Source organism: Danaus plexippus, chromosome 6 (genome assembly GCF_018135715.1).
Source record: "Danaus plexippus chromosome 6, MEX_DaPlex, whole genome shotgun sequence".
NCBI classification, from domain to species: Eukaryota; Metazoa; Arthropoda; class Insecta; order Lepidoptera; family Nymphalidae; genus Danaus; species Danaus plexippus.
In genome coordinates this window covers 8,425,668-8,445,263 of record NC_083540.1, presented here as the reverse complement: position 1 = coordinate 8,445,263, position 19,596 = coordinate 8,425,668, and the positions used below count along the sequence as shown (strand labels likewise).

The 19,596-nt window shown below is 31.6% G+C and overlaps 1 protein-coding gene across 4 annotated transcripts in view; it reads left to right on the top strand.

Annotated features, from left to right (window-relative positions):
• LOC116777519 (beta-arrestin-1) overlaps nucleotides 1-19,596 on the top strand; it is a 52,659-nt gene that overhangs the window by 28,803 nt on the left and 4,260 nt on the right. For 2 of the 4 annotated variants that reach the window (XM_032671139.2, XM_032671125.2), the window contains 4 exons: nucleotides 15,755-15,818; nucleotides 18,636-18,731; nucleotides 18,871-18,931; nucleotides 19,219-19,361. In XM_032671139.2, the coding sequence (XP_032527030.1) occupies nucleotides 18,660-18,731; nucleotides 18,871-18,931; nucleotides 19,219-19,361 (276 nt within the window). In that variant the 5' untranslated portion in view covers nucleotides 15,755-15,818; nucleotides 18,636-18,659. Of the gene's footprint in view, nucleotides 1-316; nucleotides 394-15,754; nucleotides 15,819-17,304; nucleotides 17,450-18,635; nucleotides 18,732-18,870; nucleotides 18,932-19,218; nucleotides 19,362-19,596 lie in introns of those variants that run through there. The other 2 variants (XM_032671133.2, XM_061529730.1) reach the window with 2 other exon arrangements.

The following is a 19,596-nucleotide window of genomic DNA, read 5'->3' as shown; positions in this document are numbered from 1 at the left end:
TGTTATTGTGTTATAATATAAATATAAACTTAAGTATTGAAAACCGTAGATTAGATTGTAATGATGTATATATATATATATATATACATCATTCTACTATATATACTATATATACTCTCTCTTCTTATATATATATATATATATATATATATATATATATATATATATATATATATATATATATATATATATATATATATATATATAAGCAGAGAGAGTGCGTTAAAAAAGGTTCCGACTATCCTGTCTCAATACTGTTTAATTAAAACCTTTTGTTAGATAAAAAGAGATTTGTTTCCTTAATATCTCTTTACAGAGCGACGTCTCTCCACGGCCGTTTGTAAACCTTCATTACACACAACTAACACGTACATCTGTAAAAACTATTCTCAGGTAAATAATCATATAATATTTTATATATTTTTTAGATAACATCAGTTTCAATTTCATTATTAACTTCAAAGTCCTCTAACACTTTCTCCAATGCCTTGATTTTCATTCGTGGTTTTTGTCATGTACCTATATACATATATATATGTATAATGATTTTTTTAATTTATATTATTACATAGCATTTTACTATCGAATTATTCGTTACGATCTTCCGCCTTCAGAATCGATTGTCTTCTAAATGGCGTCACGAGCTATTTATAGGCATCAGCCCCGAGCGAAAATATATTTATATATAAAAAAAATAATTTGTATAAAATATGCAAAACCTGACACATTTTCACGATCCATTAAGAGGATCGGTCTTTGTAGTTAGAGAAGAGAGATTCACTAATTAACTGGCTTTAAATATATTTTATGCAGAGATTTAATTCATTTCATAATTAATGAGAATTTTAATTAAAAATATACTTATTGTTATGATGAAATTTTACATATATATACAGCGTACATATTACGATATACAATAGTTTTATATTACTTTGATACAAAGGTAATAATTGTGGTTTTATATACATATAAAAGGAAATATATTTATGTATGTAAGTGATGATCGTACGGAAGTTGTTTTTTTAACAGCTTTTTTGTATGATCTTTAGTGATGTATATCACATAATACGCACAACTTTTTTATATGTTATCTCAGTGACTTGAGCCCGAAGTTAGGGTAAAGGAGCAGTATGCTGTTAGTTTTAAAGTACAAATTATCCGTTAATATCATAAACGCGAGTTGCGAACATATTTAATGAATGATTGGCTTAAGGTATATAGGGAAATAAAATATAACAGTTGTTTGAGATGTATCTTTTGTGTTATGCTAAGATGCATGTCATATGAGAGGTAATAAGTAAAATAATCCACTGTCGTGGACATTAAGCAGAAAGAAAAATTTTATCTGAATTTAGAATCTTACGTATTCTATTTAAATCAGTCTTATAAAAATTTTAAAATAAATATCAATATAATTTGTACAATACATAGTGCGTCCTAAAATAATAAATCTCTATATTTTAATATATTAATTTGTTGGACAATAGTATTTTTTTTTGGCCTTAATAAGGTCAGTTTGAATTAAATTATTTTTATTGTGTTCGCGCATCAGTAAGACATTTTAGTGTTCAAGTAGTTGTGTTGAATAGAAAAGCATTGTATTAATACACGATACAATTCAACTTATTTGAACATTGAATAGATCTAGACTAGTAAACTATAACACAACTGAAAATAATCTAATATTGAACATTGTTTTATAAAATGTTGAAGTAATATTTCATAATAATGAAAATAAACAAACCCGGCGTTCCGTGTAAAGTCTATTCTCGACGGACGTGGCACAGATCATGGGAACTAAGTCGACCTGTGTAAACAAGAATTCCGCAAGTATAGCTCGCAATTACTACGTTATTAAACAATAATATTTAACTAATACGTAAACTTTTCTGTGAGTTTTTTTCGTTAATGTTAATAGATTGAAAGATGATTGCAATTTTCATTCATTCCATTCTTAAATTAATTTGATGTTTTTAATATCGCGATCCCCATTTTTGTTGTGACGATAATAAATATGAATTTTTATATAATAAATAGAGCTTTAGATTTAATCTTATATATATATATATGTTAATTGTGGAGTTAAAACGTAAATCTAAATTTGTTTATAGCGGATTTTGGACATACTTGAGGACGCTCCGAAATCAGACGGCGAAGTGGCATAATATTGCTTTGCGTTTTTAATTGTCTCTTGAATAAAATAATGCGATATTCTTTGGTGTAATATAAAAGAAAATCAAACACAATCGTTCTGATAGTTGTTTTGTTTCACATCAACAGAAGCTCTCGGCAATACTCAAGACTTGAGTGCAACAGTAAATCATGGTATTATATACAGTAAACATTCTATTGGCAGACCGAGCGCAATTTAAAGTTAAAAGAATTCACTAAGGAAGTAAAGATTTACCACTGAAGTCGTCCCTGACTTGTCTCTATGTTATAAAAATATGTATGGACATTTTTTCATAATATGTTTCTTTGCGCATTTTTAGTTCCATTGTGACGTGAGACATCCTTATACCTTTGGAACGTGTATCTCACATTTAACTGCCGGTTAAAAAACAATAACTAAGACGACGTCAGAAACATATAAATCCTTCTTTAAAATAGGTTACCTCTTTGAATAGCAATAGACTATCAAAACATAAAATGTCTATGGTTTTTTAACATCGATGAATTTTAAATTAACTTTCTCACATAAAAAAAAAGATTAATTACGAATTCTTAATGGAATTTATAAGAAGTTAAATAAGAAGGTCTCTCGTTAAGCGAACTTTTTTAATTTCTATAGTTTACTGTTTAATATCTGTTAGGGACTTTTTTTATATTCCGTAAACGATTTACTTAAAGTTTCAAGTCAATTATAATTAATATTGCTTTAGATCTTTTACCGAATCTTTGAAATAATTAAGTAATGAACAAATCGAGAACAATATTAGTATTCGATATTACACTGCGCGTTACTCAACGCAGGCTCTTTGCTATCTGCACCACCGTGACATACTCTTAAATTCATTCATTTCTTCTTTAATCTTTACAATAGTAATAATAATTGATTAATGACGATATAATAGCTAAAACAAACAGTGTTCTTTACTTCTATACTATTCAAAAGTTTAATACAGTGTAATTGAATTTAGGTTTCATTTTAATTGTTACTTGGATAAGAACATTAGGGATTTAATCTTACTTTTCGGTCACATAAGAGTTCTCCGATTACCAGAGAGTCATCCCCGAATACCAGAATTTACAGAAACAATTTAGAATATTATATAATTAATTTCAAAACGACCGGTGACAATTAACTTTTGTCTAATCGAAACTTGTACGTCCTCTTCCATTATGAGATTTGATTAAATCGTAATTAAGTAACGTTTTTCTTAGTACTATTTATTTTAAACTAAACAATCTGTTACTAGAGTTACCTACCTACTCTACCACAGTTATTTTAACATACAACCGAGCAATACTGTTTTAAATGTATTATTTTATTTAACAGCTGATTCTCGGTAAGCTAACCCTAATGTTGTGAGTTTGTTAATGTGCCTGATGTGTTACGTGCTTCATTATATAAAACAACGTAACTAAATTAAAAGTTTTCAAATAATACAGTCCCTAACCGTGTTGCATGTTTCTGTCGGTAGTTTTAGATGTGAATTTAATGGTATATTTATATTTAATAGTATTATAAATTTATTATTAAAATTTTTCAGTGCGTTAATTAAATGTTTTTGCATATATAAATGTCATTTGATATATGATTGGTATTGCAGACTATCCGCGCTTGTGGCATCATTTAGCTGTGTTCAATATATATATATATATGTATGTATATATATAAATGCCACAGTTTGTGACGATAGGCGTAGGTTTGTAGTTCATAAACACAATATCTGCTCGACTGTAATCATAAATTACGCAAAAATATCTAGAAGAAGTCAGCTGGAACGTCTAGTTATAATTTGAATTAAATGAGAAGGATTCTTGTCACTGTTAATAATTTTATCACTCGTTTTCAGCATCGTTTTATTTTTATGAAGTTTATTTTAAAATTTCGTGAACATTCTCAGTATTAATCGATCTCTGGAAGCAGATTGCTTTAACACGTAACGCCGCTGGACGTCGGAACAAATCAACTGTGTCGTGCTATGATCAACTTATATTTGAACCGTGAAGCGTGAACGTATATAGCTCATATCACGACGAACACTGAAGACTATTTATACAGATAACTAATACATTATATTATAACAAGCGAAAATCTCGTCTATAAAATAAGACTTAAACCTATTTCGTGGTTTGATTAGCGTGTCTCAAACTCGAAAGATATTCCAAAACAAAAGTAATCAAGCGAAACTCAACAAGACACAGCCTTCTGAAGTAAAATAAACATTAATATCACTTCCCTGGCCGCCTCCTTAAGATTCCTTTGTTATTGTATTAATCTCGCAGCGTTTTCCTTTGTTCTTAAATTTCATATTACCGGTTTGTTTTTAAGTATTTTATATATTTTATGCCTATTATATACGTGTTTGTATACGCGAACATGTCTACCTGGTTTTCAGTATTGACTATTATTAAATAAAACTAAGGAAAATAATAATTTCATGTTCCAACTTAGATTTTCTATTGACAATGTGAAAATTTTCCTTTAACGTTAAAAATTGTCGTTTAACGTTAAATATTTAACCTCCGACACTAAAACAGGGTTGGTATAAGTTTAAGGTCGACGCTTCTTCCTCCCTGCGCTTGTGTGTATGTGTGTTTGTAGCATCTCAGCTCTCAAATGGATTGTCTGATTTCGATGCAATTCTATTCATATGAAAGTCAATTTCCCGATAGTTTGTTGTAATGTACGGTATGTACGAGAAGAATAAGAGTATCATCTCTTTTCCAAAACGATGTAATTATTTTCTGATGATGTATAATTGTGAAATTATAATAAAAGCGTTGTAGGTTTTTTAATATCAAGAGAATTTTATCATTCATAATGGATAGTTTAAATTAGTCGTCTCATGATTGTATAAGAAATCCTCGCTTTATGAACCCACTCATGCTACTATGCACTTATCTACTAAATCCACGACATAATTAGTATTTGTGATATTGGTGTGAATATTCTTTATAAAGTTATATCCTTTAAAGCTAAATATTAAACTTCAAGATTAATAACTCCGTTCAAATTATTCCCAATACATCATTCCTCCAGAAATCACTACACCCACTAACTATACAGTGTGTATTGAATTTCATGAAACATTCTCGAGTTTTAAATAAAGTCTACAAAAACGTGAAGTAAAAATGTGTAAGGCGAGAATTTTTAATAGTTATTTATGCTTTGCACTAATGAGACCTCGCACTCACTGAGAGGTACGCTAAAGTTGTGACCGCGTCACCCGTACTTTATTCATTAAATTCACACTTTCCCAAACTAAGGAAATAGCGTTTTTGATTTCGTATTTTTCTACGATTGTAATAATAATATTATGGCTGATATTAAACGGCGGGGGACAATACGATCGTGAAAGTCGTTCACTCCGTTTTACGATGTATTCCTTGGACCTGATAATGATTGCGATTACGTTCGCTATTTTCTAAATAGGACGTCCTCGATGGAGCTCAGAATATATTGTAATGAAATTTGGAGTCGATTAGCGATACTTTAACGTAAACGTCTCGAAATATCTTACGGAGATAATATCTTAGAGAGGATGTTTTACGGGCACTTTATTTTTAAGTAGCTATTATAAAGAGCGTAAAACTGGTTTTAACGTACATTGAGCTTTTTAATAACTGTGGCAATAAATTTTGAGACGTTGTTAATCTTGTATGGACCTTGACCGTTACTTCCATAGTCCATAGCGGTCCAATCTATTGTTGACGGAGGTCATAAAACGCTGGCCACGCCTCGCACTGTAATGCCCTAAAATGAATATTGTTTATAACATTTTTTATTATCCGTATAGTAATTATTTCTGGTATGGATCGTAAAGCCGTTGTTACAGCCATATAGTTCGCATTCGATTTTATTTCTTACAGCCAGTGTGTGTAGACATTAATTTTAATTCCATGTCTGTCCATTAATAGAGACGTCACAGCCTCCGCACAATAATTTAATCATGGAGATAATTTAATGTACTAATTTCGATATCATTGATTTTAAATAAGGTATATTCCGACTTGTTGTTATTTTCTTGTTAATTATAATGATCTAGGTATGAAACTTGAAGTATGCTTGCATTACGTCTTAATGTCGAACGCAGCGATTGTAATTGTCTGTGAACGTCAGCTGTGAAAAAAATATCAATCATGTGATCTGTCGAATGGAATATTACTTGTTACTTTTGTATAAACATCACACTGGGAGACCTTTGAAGATAACGTTAATATGATTCATAATGTGAAATATCCTTTGAAGATTTTATTATATAAAAACTCTTTGGGCCTATTTTCTTTGAGGAGTCGTGATTTTTTTTTTCAGAGGAAAATATTCCTAAAAAGGTTGAAATTTTCTCTTAGAAGTTCTAAGGTTTCTCGTAAAAAGTTTTCGGTCAAAACGAAAATGCCCGCGGCACGGGCCAGTCGACCTACATCCACCGGTGGGCTGCCATTAAATAGTTATTTAATATTTTTAGTAAGTTTTTTGTGTGGATGTCGGGTTGTTTATTTGGTTAGTTGTTATCTTCATTCGATTTATCCATGACCCAGATATAAAATTTATCCGTCCGAACCGTCCCAGGTGTATGTGGCGTGATATCTATTGAAACTCGATATATTAAATGTTAACATTGCCTCCTGTAGATGATTTTTTTTTCTTTACGCATTAAAACCTCTTTCGACCAGTTCCTATATATCAATTTTTAACGTCTGCCAGTATTATATCTGTTAAAAAAAAAATTAATCAGTTCATCACCATACAATAACTTAAGCTGTAAAATGTATATAATTCCTTGTTATCTTGAAACAGTAAGGCACAGCAGCTGTTACTAGACTCTTAAGAGCTGCAAATAAACTCATTATAATATATTCTGTAATGATCACACATTCCTTACATACACTATTACACACATAAAGGTCTTTGTCGTTTTATAGGGAAATAAAAACATAGTAGAATTAAAATTTAGATCTAAGACTTTCGCGAGTATTGATTAAAATTGCTAGTATATTTTTTTATATGCTCTTTATTTAAAATTCTCCTATAAGGTTATACCTTACCAGCAGCCATTATAATAATTGTAAGAGGAATCGATCACACTCCTATTTGTATTACGTTATATTAAAATATTATTAATATGATATTGCATTATAAAGTCAATTTCGCAGCCGAGGTACACGTGAACGTGTAGGGAATATCACGTGTCGGGAGAAATGATCCCGAAGAGATTGTTTGAATCGGGTCAAAGAAACTTTCGTAAGGCTTCACAACAGCTTGGGAGTTTCCATGCCATTCGAGACGTAGCGGCTCCAATTACTTCAATGTACTCACTGTGCTCCTAGTGAAAGTTTTGTATTTAAATGGAAATATTATATATATAAGCCAACTCGATAACTCACTCTCGACTGAACCGATGAAACCCCTAACGCTGAACACCAAGTCTGTGAGGTGAGAGTTTTAAATAAAATGCTGTATTCCAAGTTAAATTCACTAATCATTTCTGCGTCCTTAACTCACGTTAATGACGTCAGATTGAACCCGCCGCAATTACCCAACCGCAATTTAACGTTCCCAAATTAATCTGTTTTTAAAATGGTTAATCTTCATTCCAGCCTTTTACTCTTAACGGCGTTACGGAACCTTTTTAATTATTGTTCAGCAAAGTGATATTTAAAAGAATAAGCTACTTGCTAAGAAAATGAATGACTAAAATTTTTTTGACGATACCAACCCTACTCCACTTGCGACATGTTGTCAAGGTGTATTAAAGTTTTTCAAACACATTTAGATGTTAATACAATGTAATTTTATCTCAACCCTAAATCTGCTATTAACTAAGTTGATCTCTATGTCACTATGGTCTTTACACAGCGACGGACGCATTTGATCATTGGTTTCGATTAGACCGATATGAGGGTATCGAAATTTGCCAATGACTTCTTTAAACATATTCAACTGTAGCCTATAGATTAAGGCCTGCAATGATCTCAGTTAAATAAATTCATCTTATTGGTTACTGATTTCAAGCAATTTTGATATTTGTCACTTATCCACTTCTGGGGTTCCGTAGGGATAAGATTAAACAGGAACCTGTTGCCTAGGTATATGCTGTACCTAAGCTGAGCTGCAGTTCATGTACGGGATAGTGAGACAGTTGATGTTTTCTACGAATGAAGAATATATTTCTGTTGCCTTTATTACAAAAAAAAAACATAACAAGAAATAAGTATTTAATCTGAGTCCAATACATAAGATTTCATTTTATGTCGTATTTAAATGTTTATAATGTACGGAACTCTTCGTGCTCGAGTCCGATTCGCACTCTACCCAGTTTTCGTTATACCTATGAAACTAAATAAACATCCGTTTAATAGTTTTAACGTGTGACTAATAGTGAAACACATACAAACCTGTCGTTACAAAACATCTTATATTTCACCGAAATATATTATGGATTTTCATTTTATTTTAAATACATCTAGTTTTGTTCTTGCTTTGAATCGATTATAAGTTTCTTTATTGTATTCGAGACCAAGGACTAGTTGTGAAATCACGACACATGAAACCTGCCCTGCTATCTCCAGTTAGGTGTTGCTATAAGGATGATTATTTCGCGGACAAGTGTCATTTAAATGAACATTGTAATCCAGGAACACAATCGTTCAAGTATCCAAGTACAGAAGTTGTACGTCCGCCAATACGTCGCCGCTTGTTCCATTGTGAGGATCTCTGACATCTCATTCAGATATCAACATTGTTCAAGCAGCCGGTTCATTTGAATACAAAACGCATTTACAACGTTTAAAACGAACCCTCTATGCGCTGTGTGTTTTCAAGAAAACTATACATTATATATATATGTTATATTTAAAGGAATATGGCTTTTTTATTTTTATTTTTCAAATTTAATTGACTTAAATCATATAGTCTATGCAATTAATGGTTTTATAATACTATACAAGTAAAATACTTTAAAATATCGATATTTTGATTTCGATTATAGCATGAATGATATTTATTCAGTTGTAGGATTAAGAGAAAAATTCAAAAAGTTGTGCAGAAACAGAAATAAAAAATTAATTAAAAAAAATACGAAAAAAAAAAAATATGTAATAAATACATAAGTGTAATACTAAATTAAATTATTAAAAATAAATATTATAATTCAAGTTTATTTTTAGACTGTGATAATCATACCAGGTCCGTATAGCCTTAAATATATACTAGTCAAATGAAAATCCATGTTCATGAAGAGTTTCAATAACTTGCTCGAAGAACTGAGCTGTTATTTTTGACTGCAGTCATACAATATAAATTATAATGCAAACGAGTGATGTAGGTTTAGCTTAGTGAGTAATTTTATCACGTTCCGTAATAAAAAGACACTCACAGCTCAGGCGCGATTGCCTATTCATGAGATGTATATTTTCGTTAACAAAACTAATGAGTTTCCAGTCTGCTTGTTATTTCATTATTTCAAACATTTTAAATATTTTCAGTTCTGTTTAAAAACATATTTATTTTAAGTACATTATGTTGTTCGGGTTACGAGAAGTTTGTTTTAGATACGTTATGTAAATTCAATATTATTTTACTGTGTTTTTTTTAGCATAGCTTTTAATGTACTATCAATATCAAGTGAAATTAATATATTTTTTAGCTGAATTAATGATTTCTTCGCAGTCTGAATCATTTATGAGGGCCAGTATTTAACAAACAGCAACTGTACTTCAGTGTATTGAACAAGGTTCCGTGTTATTCTGTATGGTTTAACAGCTATCGCTCTCCGTAATGGGAATGCTTTTAAAAAATCCGAGATGTAATGACTTTAAAAGTGTATTATCGTGATTGTAACCAGACGCCTCTCTGGATACCATCCAGCATGACGTCCGACACACATCACATTAGTATGGTTCGTATGACAGAGATTACAAATATATAGTACATGTATATATATGTATGAAAATATATATTTTGTTTAAAACAAAATAAACAAAAGAAGACTACAATTAATTCTCTTTTATAGTTATATTAAATAAGAGAGACTAATTAGTCTAAAATATTTACATTTTATTCAAGTAAAGTCTAAAATATTTACATTTTGTTTCAATAAAAACAAAAAGAGTTGTTTCTATTCATTATACGATCGTTAGCCGTTTATCAGTAACCTTACCACAAGTTTACATAATGTAACTAAAAACGGTGCGTTTCTAGATATTCAGAAGCCAAATATAAAAATCTAGAAACGCTGTGTGTGTAGTTCGGAAGTAATAACTTGTGGTAAGGGTACTGAATAGATAATAAACCATGTCATTTATAGTGAATTTTTATCGAAATCGATTCAGCACTTCGTCCGCATATATCCGTTTTCACATTTCTAATATTAGTATGGAAGCAATAAAGCAAGTAAATATTTATTTTAATATCATAAAATAATATTAACGCGGAGCGAAATAGGAGAAGGATATAAAAATCTCCTTTTTAATATGAAGGATCATAAAACTGTCGAACTAGGTCAATATTACATCACAGTTGATTGTACCATCTATCGAGTGTCTATTCACGTAATAACAATTTACGAGGAATACGCTTTGATATGTTACACGAAATATTTAATCACGTTTTACGTTAGAAGTGACGTAAATGTCAAAGCCTCTCATGACGCTCGGTGACAGTTAAATAAGAAATTGCCATCTCAACGACTTTTGTTTTTCTCTTTTTTTATATTAAAGGTAATTTTGAATAACTTAAGACTGCCAACATTGGTTTTAAATACTCCTTCTAGTCGAAAAGAAATTGAATTTTCATTTACTTGTTTATTTAAATAGATGAGGTGTAAATGTTTTTGACAAATATGTAAAGTGGACGTGACTGCTTAAAAAAGGCGGACAAATTTTTTGATTTTGATTTTTCCTCATACCTCTTATGCTCTACTATTTTCCGATATTTTTGTGATAAATTTTAAGTATTATTAGTACTATTTACTCCAAATGATGTTTCAAATGACACAACGACTTTTTGGTTTACGGCCATTGAACATTAATAAATATGCAGTAGACATCTTTGTTATGAACAAAAATAATATATATATATATATTATAATTTATTTCTCAATTGTAATAGAATAATATAATTTAATGAATACCAAGTCCTGATACCCTTCGAATGATTTTTTTTAAAATCTTAACGAAATTTTCTCAAAAGATATCGTCATATACGAACAGTGCTTTCTAGATTACCTTCCATTGCAAACAGGAAACTCAATTTGGAAGCATTTTCGTTGTGATAACATAAATTATTAAAAGTTATTAAACAACTATCTCAGCACTTCTCTCTCTATTTTAATTACTTTAATAGCCTCATATTACGATACTTTAATAGCCTCATAATAAAATTCAAAAGTGTAATAATAATTATATATTATAATATGATATAGTTACTACCATGAATCTCAGCGTGTTTTCCCCCCGTCCCGTTATCATAAACAATAATGAAGCTAAGCGCCGTTAATGATTACGAAGAATCCCCTCGCACGGCGGAGATAACACCGAAATTCCGGATCATAACACAAACCAAACCCAAAGGAAAATATAAACCGCAGCAACGATGAAACGGTATGGAGAATTGATTAAATTAAACTATCATTATTAGAGCGTTCAGTCGTTCGAGTTAAAAGCGGACGATATCCTTCCAGTTCTGGATATAGAGTAAAATGCAATAAGAAATGTATTAGTTTTCAATTTCCGCGTCTTAACCTCAGCATCATCCGAGTCCTGCGGTTTGTATTAATGTTTGTTGTGATGGAAACGGCACTAAGATATAAACACAGAGCTCTGACACATTACATACACTTGCTTATATTATGTAATATATATAATATTATGTATTAATATTATTCTTATGTATACAAAAATTAAAATTGTGCCGCGAGTTATTTTAGTTTTACTAAATCAATCCTGTGTAAAATGTGATTACATCACTTCAATAACTTCATGTAACGAAAGCGATCGAAAGTACCTAAATTGTATTTATATATATTTTGAGAAACATATTTGTTGTGATATATACAGCCTTCGGGCGTTTTAATATATCTATTTGATGTAGAGGCAGGCGATATTGAATAATAACTTTATTTAAGTGGTAATAAACGTGAACCCCGTCGTAGGTACCCTTAGTCCTCGGCTCAGTCCGCCCCGGACTACACCGGATAAGGCTGGTTGGGGGAGGTTCGATGAAAACGAATCAGATATACATAAATGGGAAAGTAAACAAGATTTGATTTCATATACACATGGTGTCCGTCGACGACAAAGACATATGAGTGATATTATGAATTTTACTTTTTAGAATAGTTATTTTTTGTTCCTATACAAACTTTTTTCTCTTATATAGCTCGTCAGTGAAATGTTTTTCTTAATTATTTTCCATCGTAGCGCGTGTGTGAATTTGATTGCATTAATTTTTATAGTTAAATCGGAAAAATGAACCAACATATTTGTCATCACATTAATGTAAGAAAGAATATCCTTATCTCATCTGTGAGAATGGTGACCGAGTGTAACCGGTGATCTGCTTACAACATCCACCGTCTGGAGGCTGATCGTTGGAATACAGTCAACGCCGCAAGCATTGAACTTGCGGCGTTGACTGTATCTAAGTTTACGTTATATTAATATTATTCTTGCTTTGTATTATTTATTAAAAAAATTATAATAGTGATTCTTTAATATTTATTTATAAAGTTACAATTCTACGTTGGTTCACTTAACGATTTTTTGTTTTTAATTTCTTTTTTGAAGTACAAAAAAATTTGCTAATAAAATATTATAGAAGGTGGAAGGGAATTACTTATTATTTAATTAAGGGATTTGTATTAGGAATAAGACATTTCTGTATACATATTAAGATAGCTGGTTATGTCTCATTAAATGAGAAGAGGACTATTTGGTCCACCGTTTTTAGATATATCAATTCTAAATATTTATATTTATTTGGTTACATTAAAACATAGGGTAAGGTTTTAAATTAACTTGACAGAATACGACCTACACTACCGGTCAAAAGTTTGAGACCACTATAAAAAAGTGGAGAAAAAGAAATAAAAGTCAATATTTTTAATACTTTTTGAAAAATAGTTTTTATTTTCATGTTGCTCACAAGATTCAAAATTAAAATTATATTACATGAAGTCTTGAAAAATACTATGTTTGAAAAAATACACAAGTGTTTTTATACACATTTTTCATCAAAATAGCCTCCTTTACATTTAATGACCTGTTTAACCAACCTTGGCATGCGAGCAATTAATTTAATTATGGTTTCTTGCGAGATATTACTCCAGCTTTCTTCTAATGCTTTCCACATGGCCTGCTGTGAAGAAGGACATTGTTCCCGGACGTTTCGGTCCAGCTCTTCCCACAAAAGCTCTATAGGGTTAAGATCGGGGCTTTGGGGTGGCCATGTCATATTTTTCAACACCTTTTCTGATTGTTTATTGTCTAAATAGCCCCTACATAATTTTGAACTATGCTTAGGATCATTGTCTTGTTGAAAAATAAATCCTTTGCCGATTAACCTAAGCCCGGAGGGAATAGCATTTTTCTCCAAAATTTCTTTATACTGCTCCTTTTTCATAATTCCTTTAATTTGCACCAGATTTCCAGTTCCATAGCCTGAGAAGCAACCCCAGATCATAACAGATCCGCCACCATGCTTGACAGTCGGGACTACACACTGTGGCATCATCTTTTCTTCGGCAGAACGTCGAACGAAAATTCTTCTTTTTGAACCGAATATTTCAAATTTAGATTCGTCACTCCAAAGTACTTTTTTGAAATCTTCTTCGGTCCAGTCTCGATGGGCTAGGGCCCATTGCATCCGTTTTTTCTTATTCTGCGGTTTTAGAAGAGGTTTTCGAACAGCAACGCGACCAAACAAGTTGGCGTCTCGCAACCGTCTTTTCACTGTAGATACTGACACAGGTTTTTCCCGAGACCTGTTGACTTCAACACGAATTTGTGGGGCCGTTAGGCGTCTATTTCGCTTGCTGGTTACCACAATAAACTTGTCTTCACTAGAAGTAGTAGCTCTTGGTCTTCCGGAGCGCGGACGATCTTGATTACTGCCAGTTTCTTTGTACCGCACAATACTGCGATGAACACAAGTCTTCGATAACTTGAGTTGAGATGCAATCTCACGTTCAGATTTGCCTTCTTTATGGAGAACAACGATGGCAGCTCGCGTTTCAATACTAATTTCGCGAACTTTACCCATTTTAGAGACGTCTTCACTGTAGGAACAACGAAATCAGATTACCTGCAGATATTCGTAGATAACCATGAAAATATGGGGTTAAAATAAAAATTCTCAAATATTTTAAGAATTTAAAACAATCGCATTGTAAGTTAAAGTAAAATAAAATAATTGTCAGTTGCTGCAACGAGGTAATAATTTTTTTGACAGGCAATTATCATCGGACTCTTCCTGGGCTCACATTGAGGTTTGGAAACAATGGTTGTTTATTGCCTTTTTCTTATCTTAAATACAAAAGAATAAGCTTTTAGGTGATCTTTATAAACAATAGAATATGCAGGTGTGCAGATTACTTTTTATCACCAATGTTTTGAAAATATTTACTAATAACAAAAGTTCTTTATTAGTGGTCTCAAACTTTTGACCGGCAGTGTACATACCGCATAGTCGCGAAACTTACAGTTCGTAAAGAGGGCCTAAATTCAGTTTAATTTTATATCATTTTAACAAAGACAATATATTTTTGAAAATAATGAGATCTAAGATTTTCGCGAGTATTCATTTAAATGAAACTAGTGTTAATCATCATCATCGACACCTCGTCTGCACGTAATCACGGTTGCTGCAAAGTAACCGAAACGTCGGGATTATGTAGTTTTTAAATAATAAAATCCGCGTAGTAAATCCGAATAACACTAGCTTCATTTATATTTTTGAAAATTTGAAATCTAGACCAGAGATTGTTCTCGTTAGTTAAATTACGCTGTAGTTTTGAAAAATAGGTAGGTGTCCCTTGATATACAGATTTCAAATTATTATTATACATCTATGTATATATAAATGTGCATTTGAATGTTTTGCAAAAAGCAATGTGTGAAGTAATCAATTTATATGAAGTGGATAGAAAAAAAAACAAACCGCGAATAGTATTCATAGTCTTACTGAATATATAACCACAGTCTTGAAAACCAGCCATGGAAAATGTTTTATGAAAAAATATTTTCATGTTGTTACTTTAAACGAACACACAAAATTGCAGATCCTTATTTCGCTATTGTTTAAAGAAGTTCTATTGTCTGTTTAAATTTGTTTCACTTCAACGTGTTTAGCTTGTTACGTTCGTTTTGAACGTTTCTAACTACTTATAAATAACCATTGCTGAATCCAGACGCGACATAAACATCAAACTTAAAGTGCTGTGAAGTTACAAACCCTAAAATCTTTTTATACTGTAACGTGCTTCATCGACATTCATTCGAGATTTCCTCGAAGTGAATGCGTTATCACAATCTTAGTTGGGGTGTAATCGGTAGTAATAACCGCTTTAATGATATATGTTCGTTACAGGGCGGCGCGGCGCACGACTGGCCTGCGGTGTTAGAACACATCCTGGAGCCGCAAAAGGGATATTGTAAGTCTATGTTATTACTGCTCCACATGAAACTACACCAACTAAAACTCGTCGTAGTATAACGTAGCGTCGAAAGTATTGGTGCATGTATAATGAATTTTACCGAATATCTATAGACATAGCGACAGGAGATGACACGAAAGTTGTTGTAGCCACACTCTTAATTATCAATTTTAATTATTTTCAACAAATGATTTTTAACACTTGATCTGATACTGTTGAAAATACAGAAAAATATTTAATAGAACAAAAGAAGTACTCGCTGAATGGCTATGTTTATAAGGCTTATGGTACACAAAATTAGGCTTTATGTCTATTACTACAGAATTAAACTTGGTTTAGCCTAATATATAGTAATTGTTACGAATTTTTATTGAATACCGAATGTCAAATTAAGAATCAGACTCTACCTATTATTCAAATAGTATATAGAGTCTTAAAACCACTAATAATAATAGTGAATTTAAACGAAACATTTTTTTTTAGTTTCGTTGAAAGATGATTTGTTGTATCTTAAAAAACTTAATTGTGTCGTGTTAAGAATTTATGTTGGCAGATGTTATTTAAGATATTTTTGTACGTCTCTTAGTAAATGTCATGGAGTTTATATAAATACGAAGATTAAAAATAAACAACTCCGAACTGAAAATACTTGACATTTGTCAGGACACGAACTGTATAAATAATTAATACCGAAAAAGTATACGAGATTTGAGAGAGACCAAAGAGTTTGAAAGATTTTAACTCCTTATTTCTTCACTTCGTTTTAACAAATATGTTTCGAATTGAAACAAAAAAGACCATGAGTAAAAATATATTTTGTATAATTCGATGGCATTGGCAATATCTGTTTTTTTTTTTGTAAATACATTATAAGTGTTGAAAGAACGAAAAGAAAAACAAATTAAGGGAATTGTGATGTTCGAGTATACTTTTCGTCTGATACATAATAGGCTAAGTCAATTTTAATAAATGTTCACTTTTATTTAATTCCCACGAAAGCGTCCGCAACTGAAATTACCACGGGAACTCACCTCATGGCACACAATTCATATTTTGTAAACTGATTACAATAATGCCTTCCTATCTTACTTTATATCCAAATTATGATCGATATATTATATGTATTTTTCTAATCGACTCCGACTCCAGTTTGCATCTTCAGACTAAACGTAGAGTTTAGATTTACATTATTAAATCTTCACACGTTATACATATGTTAATGATTTACTGAAACGCTGATGACGACGACGTTTGGTAATGTCGTAGTTCAGTGATGAAGTCCAGGCAGCGTCGATGAGAGGCCTTCGCGTTACAGGCCGGTGTTCCAATATCCTCGTTCCTCGATTCACAGTAACCATTACAAATTCTGATGTCTATGCGTCACGCAGCAAGCTGTCAGACCGCATGTTGTTTTCATGTCCATCTCACGATACACGTATTTATTACTCAGTTGAGGTAAACAAAATATCAGTGTGTTTAATGTCACTGAAAGATTCAAACGTCCACAATAATTGTTACTTCAAAAATTTTAATAAGTGCCAATTAAATATATGTATATATATAAAATATTTGTCGGTGTGTATATAAAAAAAATGACGATAAAACCTAATAATTCTCTATTGAAAAATGTAAGTATAATTTATACACTTTTTGAACTCCGTTTGATTTCATATAACTTTCAGTTTAAGTAATATTTATTGTTAAAATTTAAATGACGTAGAAAAGTTAGGACGTGTCATTGATGTGGTTGATACTGTTTTATCAAGTGCCGATACTTTTTTGTACCTACCGTTATCTCGCTAATTAATAATTACCGATAGTTGTTTCATATACAATATATATATATATATATATACATGTTTTTTAAAACGTAAGCAGAGACAATGAAGCAGACAGTTGAAATGCACACACTCATTAAGAACCGTAATTATTGTTTATTTTTAATACTATACACCAGACATAATGATATCGTTTTAATTGATGTATAAAGAAGTGAAATGTAGAATACATTATATGTTTTTATTTTTGACGTTAAGTCTATTATTGAAAATGTCAATGACCCCGATGTTTTAAACAGTTTGTCACTAAGGACTAATTGCTCCTTGTAACTAATAATGTTGTAATAACAACCTTATGAAGCAATGTTTTAAGAATTAAAAAGGCTTCACGTATCGTATTTTATATAAATTAAAGAATATTTGTTTCACGTACCATGATGTTTGCTATTAGGTGGGTTATAATATTTACGGTTTCAATAGTTTTTATTGCGATAATTAAACTTAAACAATACTCCGCTGGAGTTTTACTCAAATTAAATAGAATATTCACTTTCACAGTATTCCTGTACCGTTTGTTAATTTCCTGTTTCTTGTTAAAGCGAAAACGCCAGAAAGTTTCTTTCCAAACAATTACGTTAGTTTTATGATTTGCTCTACATTTATTGTTTACATAAATTAAAGTTTAGACCTCCGCAACTGTCCCCAGAACACGGCACAGCTATTCTATATATCAATGAATTATTCTAAGTTACAGTTTTTTTTTTTTTTTATGACGCAGGGAAACTCTTTTTACGAGCCGTCTCACCGGCCTTGGTGGGGCCGGAAAGTTTCAGTTTTAATGTAGTTGTCTTATCTCAAAATTATCGCAATTTCCTCATTTAATAAAGGTATTAAAATTGTTCGTATTCAATGATAGCTATTTGTTTTCTCGTGGATGTATCAAAAAAATGTTTAATATGTCAAAATAAGCGGACGCAGTCGCGTGTTTTAGTTAGTAATGAATATGACGATGTTGTGATGAATGTTTATATTGTAGTGGTGCGGGGGGCGAGGCGGAACTATGGACGACGGAGGCAGCAACAAGCAGCGTCAGGCCACCAGGGTCTTCAAAAAGAGCTCACCAAATGGAAAGGTATATTGAACTCTATTGTTATATATCAACGCTATATAATCCTCCATCATTCGTCTACGATTTTTAATTTGCTTATAATACTGTTTATTTCTGACCAGTGTTTTGTGTTATATCAAAGGAGGTTTATTTTTCTTTTCAGATCACAGTGTATTTAGGGAAGAGAGACTTCGTCGATCACATCACACACGTAGATCCTATTGGTAGGTACCGCTTTCATTATATAAAACAAAAATTTATGTAAATAATATGAAAAAGAAAAAATATTTTTCTTGTAAAGATTTTTTGAAATAAGAGTTTAAAAATATTTTGCTCACTTGAGCCTCGTGAATCCTTATTAATGCGGGTTTATTCTAAATTCAAAAACTTAGACTAAAGATTTTTGTTCAATAACATGTTTTGTATGAAAACTGTTTAATATTCATCGGATACTTCAAAGGAAACTCTGTTAATATTTCGTTACGTTTACGGTTTTAATGACGTGTTTCAGATGGCGTGGTGCTGATAGATCCGGAGTACGTGAAGGATCGGAAGGTGTTCGGCCATGTCTTGGCGGCCTTCCGCTACGGCAGAGAGGACCTGGACGTGCTGGGGCTCACCTTCAGGAAGGACCTGTACCTCGCCGCGGAACAGGTGAGCCACCCAAATGTTATGAAATTAGCAAATTAAATTATGTATATTGAAACTCTAGCCAAGCCTAATAACAGTGTTCTTAGTGTGAGCTTTCATCGTTAACCTGTACACTACTTTAACCGTTTTACATTTATAAACGTCGATTGTATTCGTATCGCCGAACGTTCCCGAATGATAGACGACAATGACGTCATCGATATAATCTATATAAAACATAGGCCGTTTGTGTGTCAAC